Raw genomic sequence first — 18,828 nt, forward strand, 5'->3', positions numbered from 1 at the left:
AACCTGTGCATAAAGTTTGATTAAAATATGCTTAACACACTGTAATATTTCTTTTTTTATAGGATTCAGAGGAGAAGAAGAGCCCCTTCACCCTGGTTTGGTGCCACATTGTAAGTAAACCCTATTTCAGCATATGTATAGCAAAGGTGGATGACCACACACTGATTCTGATAAAGTCCAAAACATTTATTCCAAAATGTAAAAGTCCGTAACAGAACACAGCACACACAAAGAGCAATTGTTGACGCGTTTCACGCAAGTGGGCACTTAATCATAACAAGCATTATGTTGTGATTAAGCCCCACTGCCATAAAAAAAAAAACATATGCTCTTTGTGTGTACTGTGTTCTGTTATGGACTTTTACATTTTAGAATAAATGTTTTGGACCTTATCAGAATCAGTGTGCAGTTATTCACCTTTGCTATTGAGGTTCTGTGTTGCAAGCAAGACCAGTACCTGGCAACTTTTGGGACTGGAATGAAAACTGGACTGACTTGGAGTAGTATATAGTGTTTTTGGACTTATTTCAGTATGGAATGGTAAGCAATAGAAATGTCTATGATACATAAACATCAACTTTTTTGGGTGTTTTTTTTTTATGTCTACTTTTATATTGCTTAGAGCAGCAGGCATCTTAAATTACAGTAAGTTATAAATTGATGTTTGCAATTTAATCATTACTGTGCCATTAGTTTAGGTAGTTCATTTTAAAAACTTCATATCATATCATTATTGGGTGTTATCTTCGTCTGCACAGTGAATCACAAGAAAAAGAGCCAAGCATGAAGCATATATGTCCACTATGGGGTTTATTTACTAAAGCTAGAGAGGGCAAAATTAGTGTCACTTCTGCAGAGAAACCAATCAGCTTCAAAGTTTTATTGCCAAAGCTTATTTAACAAGCTGAGGTTAGAAGCTGATTGGTTTCTATGCAGAAAGTGACTATTTTTGCCCTCTTTAGCTTTAGTAAATGAACCCCTATATGTCCACTATATGTAGTGGGTCCAAGCACCACTGCCAGGTTAACCCTGGGATTCACCTTCCTCCTAGTGCAGCCCACCAAAGGCTCATCTTGCCCGATCATCAACTGGGTAGGAAAAAAGGATGGAAGCACACACCAAAAGTTTTTTTAATTTCAAGTATGATAGATAGGCTTTAGCTTCGTCCCCCCCCCCCCCCCCCCACAAGCCATGCCCCATTAACGCTTTTCACATTTCATGGGCTTAATTGTAGAGATCTATGATTAAGCCCATGATGGGTGAAATATGTTAGAGGGGCATGGCTTGCGAAGGGACAAAGCTAAAGCCTTTCTATCATACTTGAAACTTAGTGGCTTTTGGTGTGCGCTTCCAACCTTTCTTGTTATTCACAAGAAAAAGATTGTCACAAATTACTGCAGCGAATGGTCGCAAAATGTGCTTAATGTACAGTTTACCAACAAACAAGCTACCTAAATCTGAACTAAATTTTAGATATTAACGATCACTATTCAATCCAGTTTTTTAATAATAAAATCATTCAAAGTAATCAAAAACAGCACGTATATACTGTATGCCAGAATCAGTCTTCACACAAAAATGTTGTAAATCGGGTGTATAAATTACAGAGGTAGAAATGTTATGCCTTGATAATGTCTGAAACATTTTCCTCTTTGACATATTATTATCACATGTGACTATGGGAGAGATTTCCTAAAACTGGAGCACTCAGAATCTGGTGCAGCTGTGCATGGTAGCCAATCAGCTTTTAATTTCAGCTTGTTCAATTAAGCTTTGAAAATAAAACCTGGAAGCTAATTGGTTACTATATAGAGTTGCAGCAGATTTTGCATTCTTCAGCTTTAGTAAATAACCACCACTATTACTTGAAGTGCCACTTTTGCCATGAGGTATGCATTGCTATAACTTTGACTGTCAGGCCCCTCTATGTTTGTTACATTTTGACTGAACCTGAAAATATAAATAGTTTAAAATGCTGTAAATTATACCTATAATAGAACCTTATCACTTACTGTCCTTGCAAAAATGCAGCGGTTCACAAGGCTTTGTAATATACCTTTTAACAATAGGAAATTCTAGGGAACAATGCCTTGGTATCTGACCCATCAATTTCCAGATTCCCATCACTGGAGCCTGTAGGAACACAGCCTTTGGCATTTAAAGCCACACCCTTATTTTCGGTTTAACTTTTTTTTTTTTACTGTATTACTGTGCCTAGCCCTAATTTGGAATATTGTGACAGTTTGTAATGCAATACATTAATGTAAAATAAATATATACTATATGACTTAATTTTCTTCTAAGAATAAAAAAAAATGTGCTTGTTATTTATACAGAAAAAAGTTGGCTGTTTGCACCTTCCACCTACAGGCACCACCCTACTGTGCTATATGATAAATCTAACTCTGTCCATGACCCATGCTTTTTCAATGTATAATTAACACACACCCTTTTCTTTCAGTGCCCCTGACAGCTGCAGTTTGTTTTACCCACATTGAAGTTCAGTTTCTGGAAACTTTTGGTGTGACGTTTGGAGTTGAGGGTGAAACGCTAACTTTGTCATGTTCAGTTCTTTTAACTCCTGACCTTACCAGACTGCGACCAGAGGCAGAATGGTACAGAGATGGTGAGCATTTTTTGAAAAACCTTATTAGTGTTATTAGTGTTCTTTTACATTTGTGCTGGTAGCAAGTTTTAATCAAGAGTGTAAAAAGAAGTCAACAGATTACCTTTAAGTGCTGGTTCACACTGGTTCGTTTTTTGATGCACCTTGAGTTGCACAGAATCACATTTTAAGGAAAATCACAATGTTTTCAAAGGTGCTCAGTCACATCAATATGGCTCTGTCTGGTGTGATTGGAAAAGGTTCCTGTACTACCGGTGTGATCTCAGTGCAATTTGAAAATCGCATTAAGGCCGCTTTGGTAATAGTGTGAATCAAGCATTACTCTGTATAGGAACAAGTACTGTACATTGTATATACCTAAAGCTATTATTTTTGTTGCATGTTATTTCTGTATAGCTTATACACTACAGTTTTCATACCGAAATGGATTTTCAACCACCAGGGTAGATATGATTATTTAAGAATATTTAGTAGGATATGAAGAGCTGATCTGCTAGTATAGATTGCAGTCACAATGCTGATGTATCAGTGTGTTTTTACTAAGAGTAAGTGTTATTTACCCGAAGCCACTAATCAGATTCCAACCTCTGTAGCACCCCCTCATCTCCTAGAGACTATCAGGGACCAGAGGCCAGGCGGGCTGATATTTCACCTCAGGGTCCAGTCGTTGACTTATGGTGTGGTTATGAACAGATGGGCACCAGTCACTTTAAGACAGTTTATCAGAGCTTAATAAGGCTAATAAACTCAAGAGGATCAGGATACAACTTCTCTGGACACTATCCATCAGACAAAGTTTAACCCCTGGTCCTCTAACCCAGGCAATCACCTTCCTATTCTACTTCCCTTGGATATACCTTCCGGCAGGATAACCGAAAACTTCAGGCCCCAGGCTTGGCCCTTTTTGTAACTCAGCACACCCTCCCCTGGCAGCAGGCCTAGGAGGAAAAGATTATTGGCGGCAACACCTCCTCACCAGGCAAGTGAGGCAAGAGAGCTTCCAGAAGGTACCCCTAATCACTTATATCCTCCCACATTCTGCACCACTGGCAATAAACCTCCTAGTGGTCAGGGAGATATTAAAATACATAACTCAGGTCATTGCAGCTTCCCACACTATTGCCAACGACTTTCCCCAGCAGCAGGCAGAAGCAAACAATAATGCCCAACTTAGAGAAAAACAGCAAAACACTACATTTAAATTGTCACGCATGCTTAGGACAGCGTGGCTACACCTGGCTTGAAAATCTGAACGTAATCAGTGGCGGTGGGGAAAATCTTCCACATTGATACTTTAGACGAGTGGTCTCCAAACTTTCTAAACAAAGGACCAGTTTACTGTCCTTCAGGCTTTAGGGGGGCCAGGCTGTAGCCATTGCGAGTAGAAAATGCCTCGGCATCAGTGCCCCATTATTAATTGTAATGGGAGGAATAGTGCCCCATTGTTGATATCAATGAGAAGAATAGTGGCCCATCGATGATGTCAGTAGGAGGAATTGTGCTCCATCATTGGTGTCAGTTGGTGGAACAGTGCCCCCAAGGGCCAGCTAAAGGCAAGTAAAGGGCCATGTCTGGCCCCCGGGCTACAGTTTGGAGACCACTTCTTTAGACCTATACCCCTTAAAACCTTGTTTGGAAATTTTCAGAATTCCTATCATGTATCCAGCTGGTTCTGAAAGGATTTGTATAATGCAGCATTTGTGAAACTGATTTGCAGTCAGGGTCTGTATCTACTAAATTTCTATCAGCACCCAGAACTTAACAACTACAGGTGTGTTCAGTGCTAAAACCAATATACTTTGCTCAGAAAGGTTGCATGCAGTTTGTGTAATATATCTTATCATGACATTTCACACAGAAAGTAAGGGCTGACATTTACAGCAGACATTTATTGTGAAGGAGATGTAAAACATTAACTTTATACTGACTTTTAGTTTTTACTCATTCAATACTGCAAGAGTATACAGCCATTTCAATGTTATGGTTTACAGGCATGGTCATTTTTTTTTTGGCCTGCAAGAAGCTATCTTACCATTTTGTAATTTAGTTTTGGATAAAGTGGAAAAGGTTAGACTATCCATCAGATTCTGATAGCTGTTTATAGCCCTGCAGGGAAAATAAACCCCTCTGTCTTTGTAACAGCTGTCACTAGGATGTAAAGTGAGGAGGGGAATAAATGTTTTACTTATCACAGGAAAAGAAGGCAAAAGGACTTCTCCAACAGTAACTAATCTTTAAAAGATGATATTTCTTCATTTTGGAGAGATTTTCAAGGGTACCTGAGGCCCACCAGAGGAAATGTGGGCGGGGACTAACCGTATAACGGTGCAGGCAATGCTCCACTGTGAATAGTGAGTGTGGAAGGAAATACAGGTGGTCCCCGGGTTACAAATATCCAACTTACAAACGACTCCTACTTACAAACGGAGGGAAACAACAGGAAGTGAGAAGAAATCTACCCTAGGGAGAGAAATTTACTTCTGTAAGAGTTATTATGGAGAAAAGCTTTATCATCAATCCTTGTTTCCCCAACAACCCAACATTTTCAAAATCCAATTGTCATTGGGGGACAGAAAGTGAGGTGAAATCTTCTTAACACTGGGCATAGACAGCAAAACAAACATTACAGGGGTATTAACCCTTCCCTATGCTATCCAAAAAAAATTAAAATGATTCTTTTGGCTGGAGCTAAACTTATAAAATGTACGTGTTCCGACTTAAAAAAAAAAAGATCAACTTAAGAACAAACCTACAGACCCTATCCTGTTTGTAACCCGGGGACAACCTGTACTGACATTTTTAATAGCATGGCTCCACCATAGCACATTACATATTTTTTTATTATAGCACATTAATTTTATGTTTCCCGTTTTAAATGTATTATAGCAAACAAGCATTATTTATAGAGATGACAATTAATACAATATATACTGTACGGTTCATGCACCTCAAGGAGCTTACAATCTAAAATCGAAATATATTTCACATGCATACATATGCACAACGGGGCCAGTTTTAGACAGTTAATTTAAACAATTAATCTACCAGCATGTCTTTGGAGCGTGGGAGAAAACCAATGCAAGCACAAGGAAAACACACAAACTCTGTGTCGGCATTTGTACTGCTGACCAGCAGAACTGCTAACCACTAAGCTGCCCACACTATGACAAAATATTACATTATATCAAGCTACAACAGCACATTATATCATCATAAAAGCCCATCATAGCAAAGGATAACAAGCTGCAACAAAATATATTACAAAAGTACATCATACCGGCATTATATCAACCAGCTTGACAAGCTACATCAGCGAATTGTGCAATGCTGTCATAGTTGTGTTATATCATGTCACATTAACACATTTTTACATACTTCACAACTTTAAAATGTAGGAAAGAGGGAAACATGGGTGTCTGAAAATATAAGTATAAAGGCATAGGGGTAAAGCTGTCCACATAGACCATCCTCCACACCGATGGCTCTCACTGCTCTCAGTCTGCAATCATGACCGTAAAGACTACCCTGCAGTAGAGCGCTATGAAAGCGTGGCTTGAAGCGCTCGTGGGGGGCAGCGTGGAAGGGATGACATTGATGGCAGTGAAGAGGACGCTCTATGTGGACAGCTTTACCACGGGTGCCTGCATACCTAGATCTGCCTGTTTTAATCATCAACCATGTGAGTTACTAAATGTTGTACCTTCATTAAATGTAACCATTTTGCTACACTTGGAGGCGCTTCTCTTCTCTTTTATACTCAGTTGTAACGTGACGCTACTTGTATATCAAGATATCACTCGTTTATTAAGTGAAAATTTACACAAAAAAAATAGCTTGTCTTGCAAAATGCTCTCAAACCAAGTTACTGTCATTCCAAGGTTTTACTGTACTTGATTTATACACTACCACGAGTGTCAGCAATCATTAGCAAGAGTAATAAATACTTATTACAGTCTATTTTGGCCTGGGCATATGTAAATGTAAAAGGCATTTCATTCTTTCTTTCCAATTTGATTTACTTTTAGATGTGTTGGTGAAGGAATCCAAATGGCACCAGCTGCATTTTGGAGAAGGTCGTACCACTCTGACACTGACACATTTGAATAAGGACGATGAAGGATTGTACACTGTAAGAATGGTCACCAGAGGTGGAGTCAATCAGCACAGCGGATTCCTCTTTGTAGCTGGTTTGTGTCTCAGTTTACTTTGTTTATCATTTACAGTTCTTAATTTTCAAACCATAGGTTCAAAAGGAACCTGTCAAAAAGGGGCCATTGTTGACTTATTTTTGACATTGTTTTAGGGTTGTCATTCTGATCATTGATCTGAAACAAGCTGACAAACCTGGAGAGCACATGTTAGTTCCAGGTGAGAGATTCACCAAGTAGTGAAGCCAGGATCAGGATGACAATCCCAGACCATGTATCCCCAAGAGCAAGTCAACAATGGGAGCTGCCATATTACTATGCTGCATTTTTCACACAAGACTTTAAAGTGTTACTAAATCCAGGACCCTGTATTCACTTTATCTGGTCTCCCACAGTACAGAACATGGAAATACAATTATTTTAGTAAATATAAACGGCTAAATACCCTTTCTCATCAGCAGTATATAGCAGTCTTGTGACATCTATTAGTATCTGGTTAAAGCTTGTAGGGGAAGTTTTCATTCTGCACTAATTGCTCTTGCTGACATTATTGCCCTGCCCCCCCAATGATGCTGAACCTGCTCCCAGACAGCGGCTCGCAGCTCCTGGAGAACAACACATTTGTGTGTGACTATCTTGGTTACTTGGGGAGCCACAGCCCAGTCTGAATAATGTGTCCTGGTTTCAGTCTGCCTGTAACCTGGACACTTGATTCAAAACCTGGACTGTCCAGATGAATCCTGGACAGGTGGCAACCCTAATCTGCACTGACTGTCCTATCAGGATGCAGGACCCCTGACTCTCTGTCTGGGGTGCTGATTGGCCCTGTGATGATCACATGCACCCTCCCAAGAAAAAAAAAACTCTCTAAAAATACATACCAAACTGAGCATGCAAAGCCTGTCCCCTGGCTCTGTATTATAGGGAAATATATTGGGGACAATGGAAGGAGGAGAGGATCAGAGTAGACAGCATTGAACAGCCGTTTTACACAATGCAGAGGATTAACCCCTTAGGTACCACGGTGAGTATAACACGCATGCTTTACTGCATATACAGACTGATTTTACTCTTGTGGGTTAAGTAACACTTTAGGAAACACTTTACAATTATTTTAGTAATGCCCCTCAACAATACTGGCCTAAATATCACTAATCACTTGATGTTGTGACTAACTCTTTGGATAAACAATTTAAACCTTTAGTGAAAATGTTCTTCATTTCTTTTATACATGAAAACTGTAATGGAATTATATGGCATCTGTCCAACGTTGGCATACTCTGCAATCTAGCAAAACCAAAAATAAAAGGGTTAGCCATCTTGTTGGCAAGTGCCTTTAATAATTTTCATGTAAACAATTCAAACAGTGGTTAAACAATCCTTCTAAAATTTTCAGTTGGACAGTAAACGTCTGTAATTATTAAAAATAAAAACAGCAAGTTGGTACTGACATTGTTCTGTTGTTTTTAACAACAAAGTAGCGTACTACTAGTGTCGCTGTTATTATAATAACTATTTATTGATAGAGCATATACATATTCTGTGGTGTTGTCAATCTGGGAAAAATCCCCAAATAAACCTGCATAGATTAACAGTGCAAAGGAAAGAAGGGGGTCTTGCCCATGACAGCTTAAAGCGAAATTCCACCCAAGTTCCCGAAATTCTACTGCAGTAGGGTTCCGGCTGTGAAGCCAAAAGGCTTCATTGCCGGTTTCCCTTACCAGGAATAGTGGCGGCAGCACCCGACAGCCGACCCGAAAATCAGCTCGGGTGCCGACATCGCGGGAACCCTGGACAGGTAAGTGTCCTAATATTAAGTATTTGTAGCTGCTGACTTTACATTTTTTCGTGGGGGGGCAGAACACCGGTTTAAAGCCCACCGGAAGGTTTATCATTTACTGTAGTGCAGCCAGACTGCATATACATTAATAACCAAGGGCTTTTTTCTTACATTTTAACAGTGCTATTTGCTGCAGAAAAGGTTAAAATGCCCTACACTAACAGCACACTAGAGAGTCAGACTACAGCTCAATGCAGAGCACATCGATTCAGAACTCCATTTCTGATACCTCCCTTAAGGTATAACTAAAGGCAAAACTTTTTTTTTTTTAGTTTTGGATAGAGTTGAGAGAAATTAGAACGCTTGTCAGTTTGTATTGCTGTCTGTGCCCCCCATTAGGGGGGATTCACCCTCTCTATTTGTTCTGTTTAACATTATCATTGAAAATGAAAGTAAAGAAAATCCCACATTTTGGGTTGTCCCCAGAAAAGTAATAGAGGGAAAATCTTCCTATGGAGACACCAGTTCTGGTGACCTGGGGGTCCCCAAGGAATTCCTTTAATTTCCAGGGATTTTCTCTCGCTTCCTGTTTGGCTATAGGAAGTGAAAGAAAAGCTCTCTTTGGGACACAGATGGCATAAATAAACTGACATAGGTTATAACCCTTCCTTGCTTACCCAAAATATAAAAAAAAGGTTTTGCCTATAGTTCTACTTTAATATGCAGTGCCAATGCTCTCTCAGCAGCACTGTTATTGGAGCATAGTGCAGGTTCACTTTTATAATCTAAAGATATGAGAAACCTGAGAGCAGGTTCTTATTTTTGTTCAAAATCTTAGTCATATCTAATTAAAAAACTTATTCATTTCCAGTATTTGTTTATAAACCTGCAACTAGATTCCGATGTTAAGTGTAGGTTTGGGGGAGGTGTTGGTGATAGTTATTGATAGCACTCAGCAATTAAAAACTTGACATTTTGGTAGGGCATGGCATTGCTGGTATAGAGGGGTACTCTAGGATAACTGGGTTGTTAAATCTAAACTCTAGAAAAAAAAACCCTTCCAGTGGGGCCCGCAGTTCCTTAACTGTAGAGGGTATTGGAAAAAGCTGTATTACTCACTGTATTCTCCACTCTGGCAGGCTCCAGTGCTCCCTGCTTCTCCCTGACACTCTGGACCATGGAGGGTCCCTTAACATCATCATGCACAATGCAGGACTATTAGTCCTGCATTGTATGTGAGGAGCTAAGTGTGCAACTGATGCCAAGGGTGCCTTATAGAGGAGGCTTTGAAAGATCAGTTGCACAGATGAAGGGAGTTTGTCAGAAAACAAAATTAGATAAGTATTATTCCAACCTTTCCTCATTTTATTTGTCTGTGACTTTGGTGGACATTCTTAAAGAGTAACTTCCATTTTGTTGAGGGAAAAAACATTCCCCTCTGAGTGATCTATGTACATTGCAGGAATTTTAACAAACTTTGTTCCAGATTCTAACTTTTTATTATACTGAAGAAATAACTTTGTGCTTGTCTGTGTCCATGTGCAGAGTAAATCTGTATAGGAATGTTTTTATAATTATCAATCAGGTGCTGCATTTTGCAGGGCTTTAATGAGGAAATTGGCAAGGCCTGCATCCCTCTAGGTTCCATTCACACTTATACAACTCCAAAGTTGCACAGACTGTGGAGTGCAACTTTTATGCATCTTTGGATGGGTGTGACTTAGGTACGACTGGCTTTGACCAGTGATAATGCAAACTGTTGCACAACTGTTGCACTGTATACATTTAGGTATGGCTTTCACTTTTTCGGTCAAAAATCTAACGGACTTTAGATTTGGAACATGTTTCAAATCTTTCCGACGGACTCGAGTCTGGTCGAAAAATCCACTCATCTGTATGCTAGTCCGACGGACGAAAACCCACGCTAGGGCAGCTATTGGCTACTGGCTATCAACTTCCTTATTTTAGTCCGGTCATACGTCATCACGTACAAATCCGTCGGACTTTGGTGTGATCGTGTGTAGGCAAGTCCGTTCGTTCAAAAGTCTGTCCGAAGTCCGTCAAAAGTCTGTCGAAAGTCCATCGGAAAGACCATTTGACCAGTCAGGTCGAAAAGTGTGTACGTTGCATTAGATGTAATTTCCCTTTGGGAATATCTCACCAACAGTCAGATTTTTCTTGCAGGGGATGTCTAAAATCTGACTTTTATTTTAGTGCAGACTCCTGGGAAAACCATTAAGCAAATCACATAAAGGGGAAATTACATTTCTGGGGAGTGTTCTGTACACCATCAGTTTACAGAACACCTCCAGGCTGCCATATTCCATTGCATTTAACAGAAAATTACAGTGCTGCAGATTGAAAGGAAAAGATAATTTTTAATAACATTCAATTACAATATGACTTATGACGCAATTGTACACGCAATATTATTATTATTTTTTTATTTGCTCATTTTTTTCCCCACAAAAGTGGAGTTACCCTTTAACCGCTTCCGGGCCGCTTACCGCATATATACTGTGGCAGGACAGCATGACTGCATGAAATCACATCTCTGTACGTGATTTTGTGCACGAGGTCTGGGGCGCAGGTCACCGGCGACCTGCTCCCACTGTGACTGGACACAGCGGGAGACAATCAGCGGGTCCAGCAGCAGCGATGGCCGCCGGCCACCCGCGATCATTCTCTGGAGAGACAGAACGGTGGTCTGCCTATGTAAAAAAGTCCCCAAAAAGTGTCAGATTTGTCTGCTGCAATGTTGCAGTCCTGCTAAAAATCGCAGATTGCTGATCATTACTAATAAAAACAATTAAAAAAAAAAAAAGTAATTAAATATATCCCATAGTTTGTACTGTAGATGCAATAACTTTTGCGCAAACCAATCAATATACAGTACGCTTATTGGGATATTTTTTTTACAAAAAACATGTAGCAGAATACCACCAAAAGGAATCTCTATTTGTGGGAAAAGAAGGACATCAATTTTATTTGGGTACAGCGTCACACGACCGCGCAATTGTCAGTTAAAGTGACGCATTGCCATATCGCAAAAAATGGCTTGGTCGGGAAGGGGGTAAAACCTTCTGGGGCTGAAGTGGTTAAATAACAATACATTTAAGATGGCACGGCATTACAAAATGCTTTTGTAAGTAAAAGTGATCATTTTGAAGCTAGGAGAGTGTCTGCACAAAATAAGAAAAAAGCTGCATATCATTTACTTATATGGGGATTGCTGAGCTTTAGAATTTAGAATTAGAACATCCAAGGTCACATGATGATACAGTATATAATATACAGCAGCAGCATTAATACAGTTATGTTAAATATTTTATTTTCTCTGGATTACCACTATTTAATTGAACTGCCACTGATTCCTATTTTTTATTCCTATTTCTCTAAAGATGCTGCAGCTTTGGTTTTAGGGGCACCAGGTGCTCCAATGGATGTTGCGTGCCATGATGCTAACAAAGATTATGTGATTGTATCATGGAAGCCACCAAACACTGCCAGCGAAGCTCCAGTCATTGGATACTTTGTTGATAAGTAAGTACTTGGCACCAATATTTTTTTTTTAACCACATTACCCATCTCTATCCATTTGTTTATTTATAATTTTAAAGACCTTTCTAACAGTAGATGTAAAGGATAATTAGACATTTGTGTAGGCAGCACCATCATGTTCCCGAACTTTGAAGATATCCAAATGTCAAACAGGAAATATCATCAGATAACAGGTGTGTGAAATAATTAATGTGAGGAAGAAAATAGCAATGAAGTGCAGCATCCATCGCTAATTGCTATGACTTACTATCTATTAATATTATTTCTGAAAGCCAATATTAACTATTTTTTAACTGAACATTTTTTTTTCATGACAGATGCGAAGTAGGAACCGACAACTGGATCCAGTGCAATGATTCACCTGTTAAGATCTGTAGATATCCAGTAACTGGCTTATATGAAGGAAGATCTTACATTTTCCGCGTCCGAGCAGTTAACAAAGCAGGAATCAGTAGACCATCAAGAGTTTCTATAGCAGTTGCGGCTCTGGATCCTGCTGACTTATCAAGACTGCAAAGTATGATTACTAGAAATGATTGTATAACCATGTATACATTTTTTTCTAGCATGTACACTGACACTCTGTAGTACGGCTGCCATGCTTTTTGTTTATTTGCAGGCAGGCTCTGTAATGCACATATCAATGAAATAATCTTCTGTGACTCCACAGTAGTTTATTACTCTGTCCAGTAACTACTTCTCTTGGTATTTAACTTTAAAAAAAGGAGGTAACTTATGTGCATACAGTTCTAGTTTTCACCTGACATGCTAATCTGTTATTAATTGCATTTCCACGTTTGCAGCCACATCAGAATACCTTTTTTACATTGTTACATGTTACCATTCGCATAGCATAATGTGAAAGAAATATTTAAAATCTGCAGCTTTTCTTTTTTTAGATGCTGTTTTTTGAACTTTGACAAGGACAAATCCTACTTAGTGATCTTTGTTTATGAGGAGGCTGGGTAGCTATAATTGCCATAATTAATCCTGTCTGTCCTGTGCTGACAGAGAGATCTCTTCTCAACAACAAAGGGTTAACCATTTAGAAGCTGGGCTACACTAATGTATGTTAAAGTCTAAATTCACCTTTGGAGCATGTTACATGGTACACCCTTATTTGAGGTGTAGCAAGTAACATGTTCTAGCAACCACCCCCCTTCCATTACCCACACAGCTGTGTCATTCATTCACAGGGATCTGTGAATAAATAAACTACAAGTCCCATCTTCCACCTTGGCAGACAGACTTGTAATTTCAATGGACTATGAGCATGCTGATTAGCATACTTGTAGCCCATTCATTCTTCCTTCAACTTTGAAGCAGAATGACTGTACAGAGGTATGGGCAGAAAGCTGGAAGGAGAGTATGCAGAAACCTGCTGTTGCACCTGCAATCCACTGATCATGAGTGCACTGCATTGCTGGTTCCTGCAGGGAAAAATTATAAATGCACATCTTTTTTTCTTCAAAAATATGTGGATTTATTACTTTTCCCTGAAAGGTGAACTTATCCTTTAATGAGAGGAAGCTCATCCTGTCCTGAGGCTTTCTACTGGGACAGATCACATTGAATTTGTTGAGAAATGGTTGCAGTCAGCTATGGCACCTTCTTCTAAGAAACATCTAAAAGGTAAAATGTGTAAAAAAAATAGGTATGCTGTGCAAATGGGAATACATAACAGACATATAGTAGAGTTTTTACAAACGTGTTGGCAAAAGTGGAAATACATTTTAAAGGCACATAGTAAAAACTAATATCCATCATGTATGGTATATACATGATGGATATTAGCACTGCACTAAGATACAAAAAGGTTCATGACAAGAAATCACTCTAAAAATTCAAACCTAATCAAACTGCTATTTTTTAGTTCCCTTGTGTTTGGATCATGAAAAAGGATTTACATACAATTTCCCTCTATTCTGTTGTATGGCCAGATTTACCTTGAAGAAAATATCATGCTAGGCTCAAGGGCATTCGATTTTGTCAAGGTTAATTCTGTTTTCAGTGTCTCCTAAACCTCTAAGGCTCTCTGAGCTGGTAATGAACATATTTTGGGTCCTCCAACGGTGAGAGAATGTATCCATACAAAGCTGAAAAATGGATTCATAAATTAGTGTATAAAAAAAAATTCTAGTGATGTTTATGTTAATAATAATCATTTTTATTATACAGGATTTATATAGCTCCTACAGTTTGAGCAGCACTTTACAATGTGAGGGCAGACAGTACAGTTACAATACAATTCAATACAGGAGGAATCAGGGGGCCCTGCTTGTTAGAGCTTACAATCAGGGCTGGGAGGAGGAGTGGGCGGAAGGGGCAACTGCCCAGGGGCGGAATTTTGTAAGGGTAAGGCGCCGGATTGTGAGCTGCACTATGCTCTTTATATACAGGAGAAACTCTCCACAAAATCGCCTGGCTGTCACACCTCCCTGTGCCCTGAACTCTTCTACTGCTCGCCCACAGAGCTAATGTTACGTGCCTCCTCTCTGCATCTGCAGCAGCCAATCAGTGTTCACACATGGGAGAAGGTTGCTTTCTCCCAGCTTTGGCTCCTGTCACGGTGTGCCTGGCTAGATTGGAGCTCTCAGTCTGAGCAGCAGTAGGGCTGGACGGAGATGGCAAGAGAAAGTTCAGCATAGAGCACATTGCAGTACCAATCACTGTGCAGTCTTCTGAGCTCTCTCCAGGCCAGCCAAGTTCCAGATTCATGCCATGGAACCAGGCTGCCATTTGTGTTTTTTGTTCACTTGCAAAAGAGGTGAGGGTCTGCTGGAATGAAAGGCCCATGCCTGTGATCAGTTACACAAGTTCTTTAATTTGAGTTACAGATGTCTGAAATTCTCTCTGCAGTGACTCACAGTATAGATCACTATGGATTATCTGTATGTATCTGCTAATGTATTATAGGAAATCTGTCTTTTAGGCTGGCTATGGCTCCTTTCATATTAAGTGTCCGATCGGGTCCACCTGTCAGTTTTTCAGACAAACCCAATCTGACCCTCCATTCATCCCTATGGACCGGTGGGTGTAAATGGACCTGTTCATTTATACCCACCTACCTCCAATTCTAGTCCACTAAAAAAAAAAGAGGATCCATCCCCTCCCCCTAGGCGGATGGGAGAGTAGTCGGGTGTAAACAGACAGCAGGGGTCTATTTAAACCTGCCAGTCCATAGAGCAGAGTCCATGTTCACTGTGCATAAAGTGAGCGGATACGGACCTCAATTTTATTTGGGTACAGCGTCGCACGACTGCGCAATTGTCAGTTAAAGCGACGCAGTGCCATATCGCAAAAAATGGCCCATCATTAAGGGGGAAAATCTTCCAGCTAATGAAGTGGTTAAAGTGGTTGTAAACCCCTCTGTGCAACTTGTACCTATAGGCAAGCCTATAATAAGGCTTACCTATAGGTACTGTAAATATCTCCTAAACGTGCGCCGTTTAGGAGATTTTTACCTTGTAGTGCACCAATGATGTCATTGGTGCATGCACTGTGAAGTAACAGTCCTCCGTGCCGTTTCTTCACTAGCAAGTGCCGTGACTGATGGCTCCCATGCGCATTCGTGCATGCGCGGGAGTGACGTCACGTGACTTCGGCCAGTCACAGAGCCAGAGTCCATGGCCCGGGAAGGAAGAGGGGTGAAGATGGATGCGGCCACCTGTAGGGATGGCGCAGGCTTCATTTGCAGGTAAGTGGCACATAATGGGCTAGTATGTGATGCATACTAGCCCATTATGCTTTTACTTTGCAGGGGAAAAAAGAGGAAGTAAAACCCATCAGGGTTTACTTCCTCTTTAATTTTGTACATTTTAAATAAAACTCATTGTGGAACATGAGAACTTCCATTTCCGACTTTTCCTTCTGAAAATACTACTTGCCTGGTTATCTTGCTTACCACTGACTTAAATACTTTGAGCCTGGGTCAATGTTTGAGAAAATATCAAAGCTAATAGTGCCCAGGAAAATAGCATTTTGAGAAGGAGGTCAACAATAGCAGCTTTGTTTTTCTCAGTACAATTTTCTTTTAGGGCTGGCTCACACCGGGATTCTTGCACACTCTGATATGATGTGTTTTGACAGCCTGTTCATTTGAATGGACTGCAAGAAGCACTGGACCACGCAAAAAGTAGTGCTTGCACTACTTTTGAAAATGCCCTTCACCAGACTGCATGGTACTGCGGTTATGGTGCCCATAAATGCACAGAGTTTTCAATCTGCATTTGGGGTGCTGTTAACAATACATTGGTACCTGTATGCAGATCACAAGGGGGGTGCGTTCACCTGTGGTCCAGGAAATGTACATGGAACACATCTTTTCTGCATCACATTCTGGTGTGAAGCTGACCTTTATGCATTGTTTGGTCTAAAGCTTGCAGATTGACAACAAGCTCCATTTATATTTCTACTTATCAGCCCGATGAGAGACTAGAAATGTAAAATAATTCTGAAAAAAAAAGAAATGTAAAATTAGTGCTCTGATAATACTAGCTGTGTTTTAGATTGTTTGATTTAGTTGCTGAACGTTTTAACCCATAGTCCTTGGTCCTACACGTTATATTATTTATATTCTTTGATTGACTTATATTTTGGTTCATGTTGTATTTTTTTGTTCCCATTTGTCAGGAATGAATACATTTCAGGTAAATTGGCACTAGAAAGATATATCTGATTATACTGAGTATGTGTCTGAGAACCAAAATTAAATTCCACTCTTCTCATTTAGCATATATTTTAAAGCATGAAAAGGCCACATCTATATTAGTCACAACTTTAGGGGTTCATTTGTTTTTATTAAAGTTAACAGACGCATAACATTTTGTTCCTAAGTTTGTACAATCATCTTGGTTATACAAAAGATGTGATCATAATATTGTTATATATCAAATGGTAAAGATAACAAGGTATAGTAACACAAATTGAAAGATGCAATGTCATTTTTTTTTCTGTACATAAATCTCTTTGCCAGAGAGTTGCTTAGCTCTACCACCATAATGAACTGATTTTCAACATGCTCTTACTGCTTGTACTGTCTATAAAACACTTCAAGACCCTCAGGAACGTATGTCTACTGCGCCTCCACAGCCCATATATATATTTATTTACCTATTTCCCTGTGTGGTAGTAGTAAACATTTGCGCAATAAACTACTTTATTATTCTTAATGCAGAGCGATGAAGCATATATTGCGCATAGCTCCTGCAGAGCTTACAGTATCAAAACAGATGTCAGGCTGTATGCCACCAAAAAAAGAACATAAAAAAAGCTTGTTATACCTTAGTGTCAATAAATCACAGAGCTGTATTATAACGGAGTGCACATTTTGTGTTTTTAAAATGAACATAAAGCTAGAAGCTTGCTTCAATCATAAAAATCTGGGTATCGTATGAGAGATTTTAACTCAAATTTGAAGATGAGAAAAAAAAATAAAAAGCGTAGATGCGCACAATGAAACAAGCATAAAGAACATGTCCATCCAACAATCAGCAGTTCTATGCCTTCGTTCAGTTCCATGGTTGCCAATGTATACCTTTTATTACTGACACATCTGTTTGATACTGGTTCCAAGCTTTAGTCATTGCCTAAACTTCATTTTATCGGTCACAGAACCTGCGTAATTCATATGCATCGGTAACTAAAGAGATGATATGGAAAATCTGCTTGTATAATCAGAAATGTATTGGCCTTAGTTGTGTCATATTTTTGTTTTTCCTTTATATCAGTAAAGCCCAACTCCAGACAATTCTTTTTATTTTTGATAGATCGTAGTTTTTTGTGTTCTCATTTCTCTTCACTTCCAGTCTTGGTGACAGGAGATCATTGGGGCAAGAAATGGTGGGAAATCTTTCCAGAGATAACATAAAAAATCTTTGATTTTTTTTTTGTCTGTGACTTCCTGTGAATGTCAATCTTTTTTTTTTTTGTCCTGATCCTATAGGATAGATTCTAACTCTTTACCACTCTATTTAATTGTTTTGGCTTGAGGTAGATTTTAATATTTTTTTTTTACTGAACTTAAACCAGACTGTGGGGTTGATTTACTTTCAACGGGATTTGCCCCAGAGCTTAGTGAATAAGGTGAAATTCTGCTGACTTCAATCATCCAATCATATGCAAGCAAAAACACTGTTTTTTTAAAACTTTCCTTGCATAAGATTGAGTATTCTTTGTAAAGTGAAAGTTTAACTCATGCACTAGGCTCTGGGTCAAATTTATTTTGCAAAGTGAAACTTTACTTGAAAGTGAAATGAAGGACATGAACAATGGATCGGATCATGGCAAGACCAGTGAATTCATAAACTGCGGGAGAGCTGCTAGGAGGCTGAACTAAACTGTGACAATATAAGGTAGATCTTCATCTGAGGTTTCTAAGCAGACCTAGACAAGGGGGTAGGCAGGAGGGACAGTTGCCCTGGGCGCAGTGAAGCAAAGGGGCAAAAAATAGCTGCAGGGTGGTACACCCATTCTACAGCATGTATTAATAGTGGGGGAAGGGGGTGCAATTCTGCATCCTTGCCTTGGGCACTGGGTGACCCTGTCTCGGTACTGTTTATAAGTATTACTAAATTTCATGAGGGGAACAAGTGAAGATGGGGTAGGCCTTCTAATTTAAACATGCAGCACAAAATCATTCCTAACAGAAATAAATACATGTTTAATTTAGTAAATTCATGTATAATGTTATCTAATATGCATACTTTCTCTTT

The 18,828-nt window shown here is 39.4% G+C and overlaps 1 protein-coding gene across 2 annotated transcripts in view; it reads left to right on the forward strand.

Annotated features, from left to right (window-relative positions):
• MYOM2 (myomesin 2) overlaps window positions 1-18,828 on the forward strand; it is a 241,805-nt gene that overhangs the window by 84,989 nt on the left and 137,988 nt on the right. For both annotated transcript variants that reach the window (XM_073626642.1, XM_073626643.1), the window contains 5 exons: window positions 63-110; window positions 2,462-2,626; window positions 6,652-6,813; window positions 11,956-12,097; window positions 12,433-12,632. In XM_073626642.1, the coding sequence (XP_073482743.1) occupies window positions 63-110; window positions 2,462-2,626; window positions 6,652-6,813; window positions 11,956-12,097; window positions 12,433-12,632 (717 nt within the window). The remainder of the gene's footprint in view (window positions 1-62; window positions 111-2,461; window positions 2,627-6,651; window positions 6,814-11,955; window positions 12,098-12,432; window positions 12,633-18,828) is intronic.

Source organism: Aquarana catesbeiana, linkage group LG04, assembly GCF_042186555.1.
Source record: "Aquarana catesbeiana isolate 2022-GZ linkage group LG04, ASM4218655v1, whole genome shotgun sequence".
Lineage (NCBI taxonomy): Eukaryota > Metazoa > Chordata > Amphibia > Anura > Ranidae > Aquarana > Aquarana catesbeiana.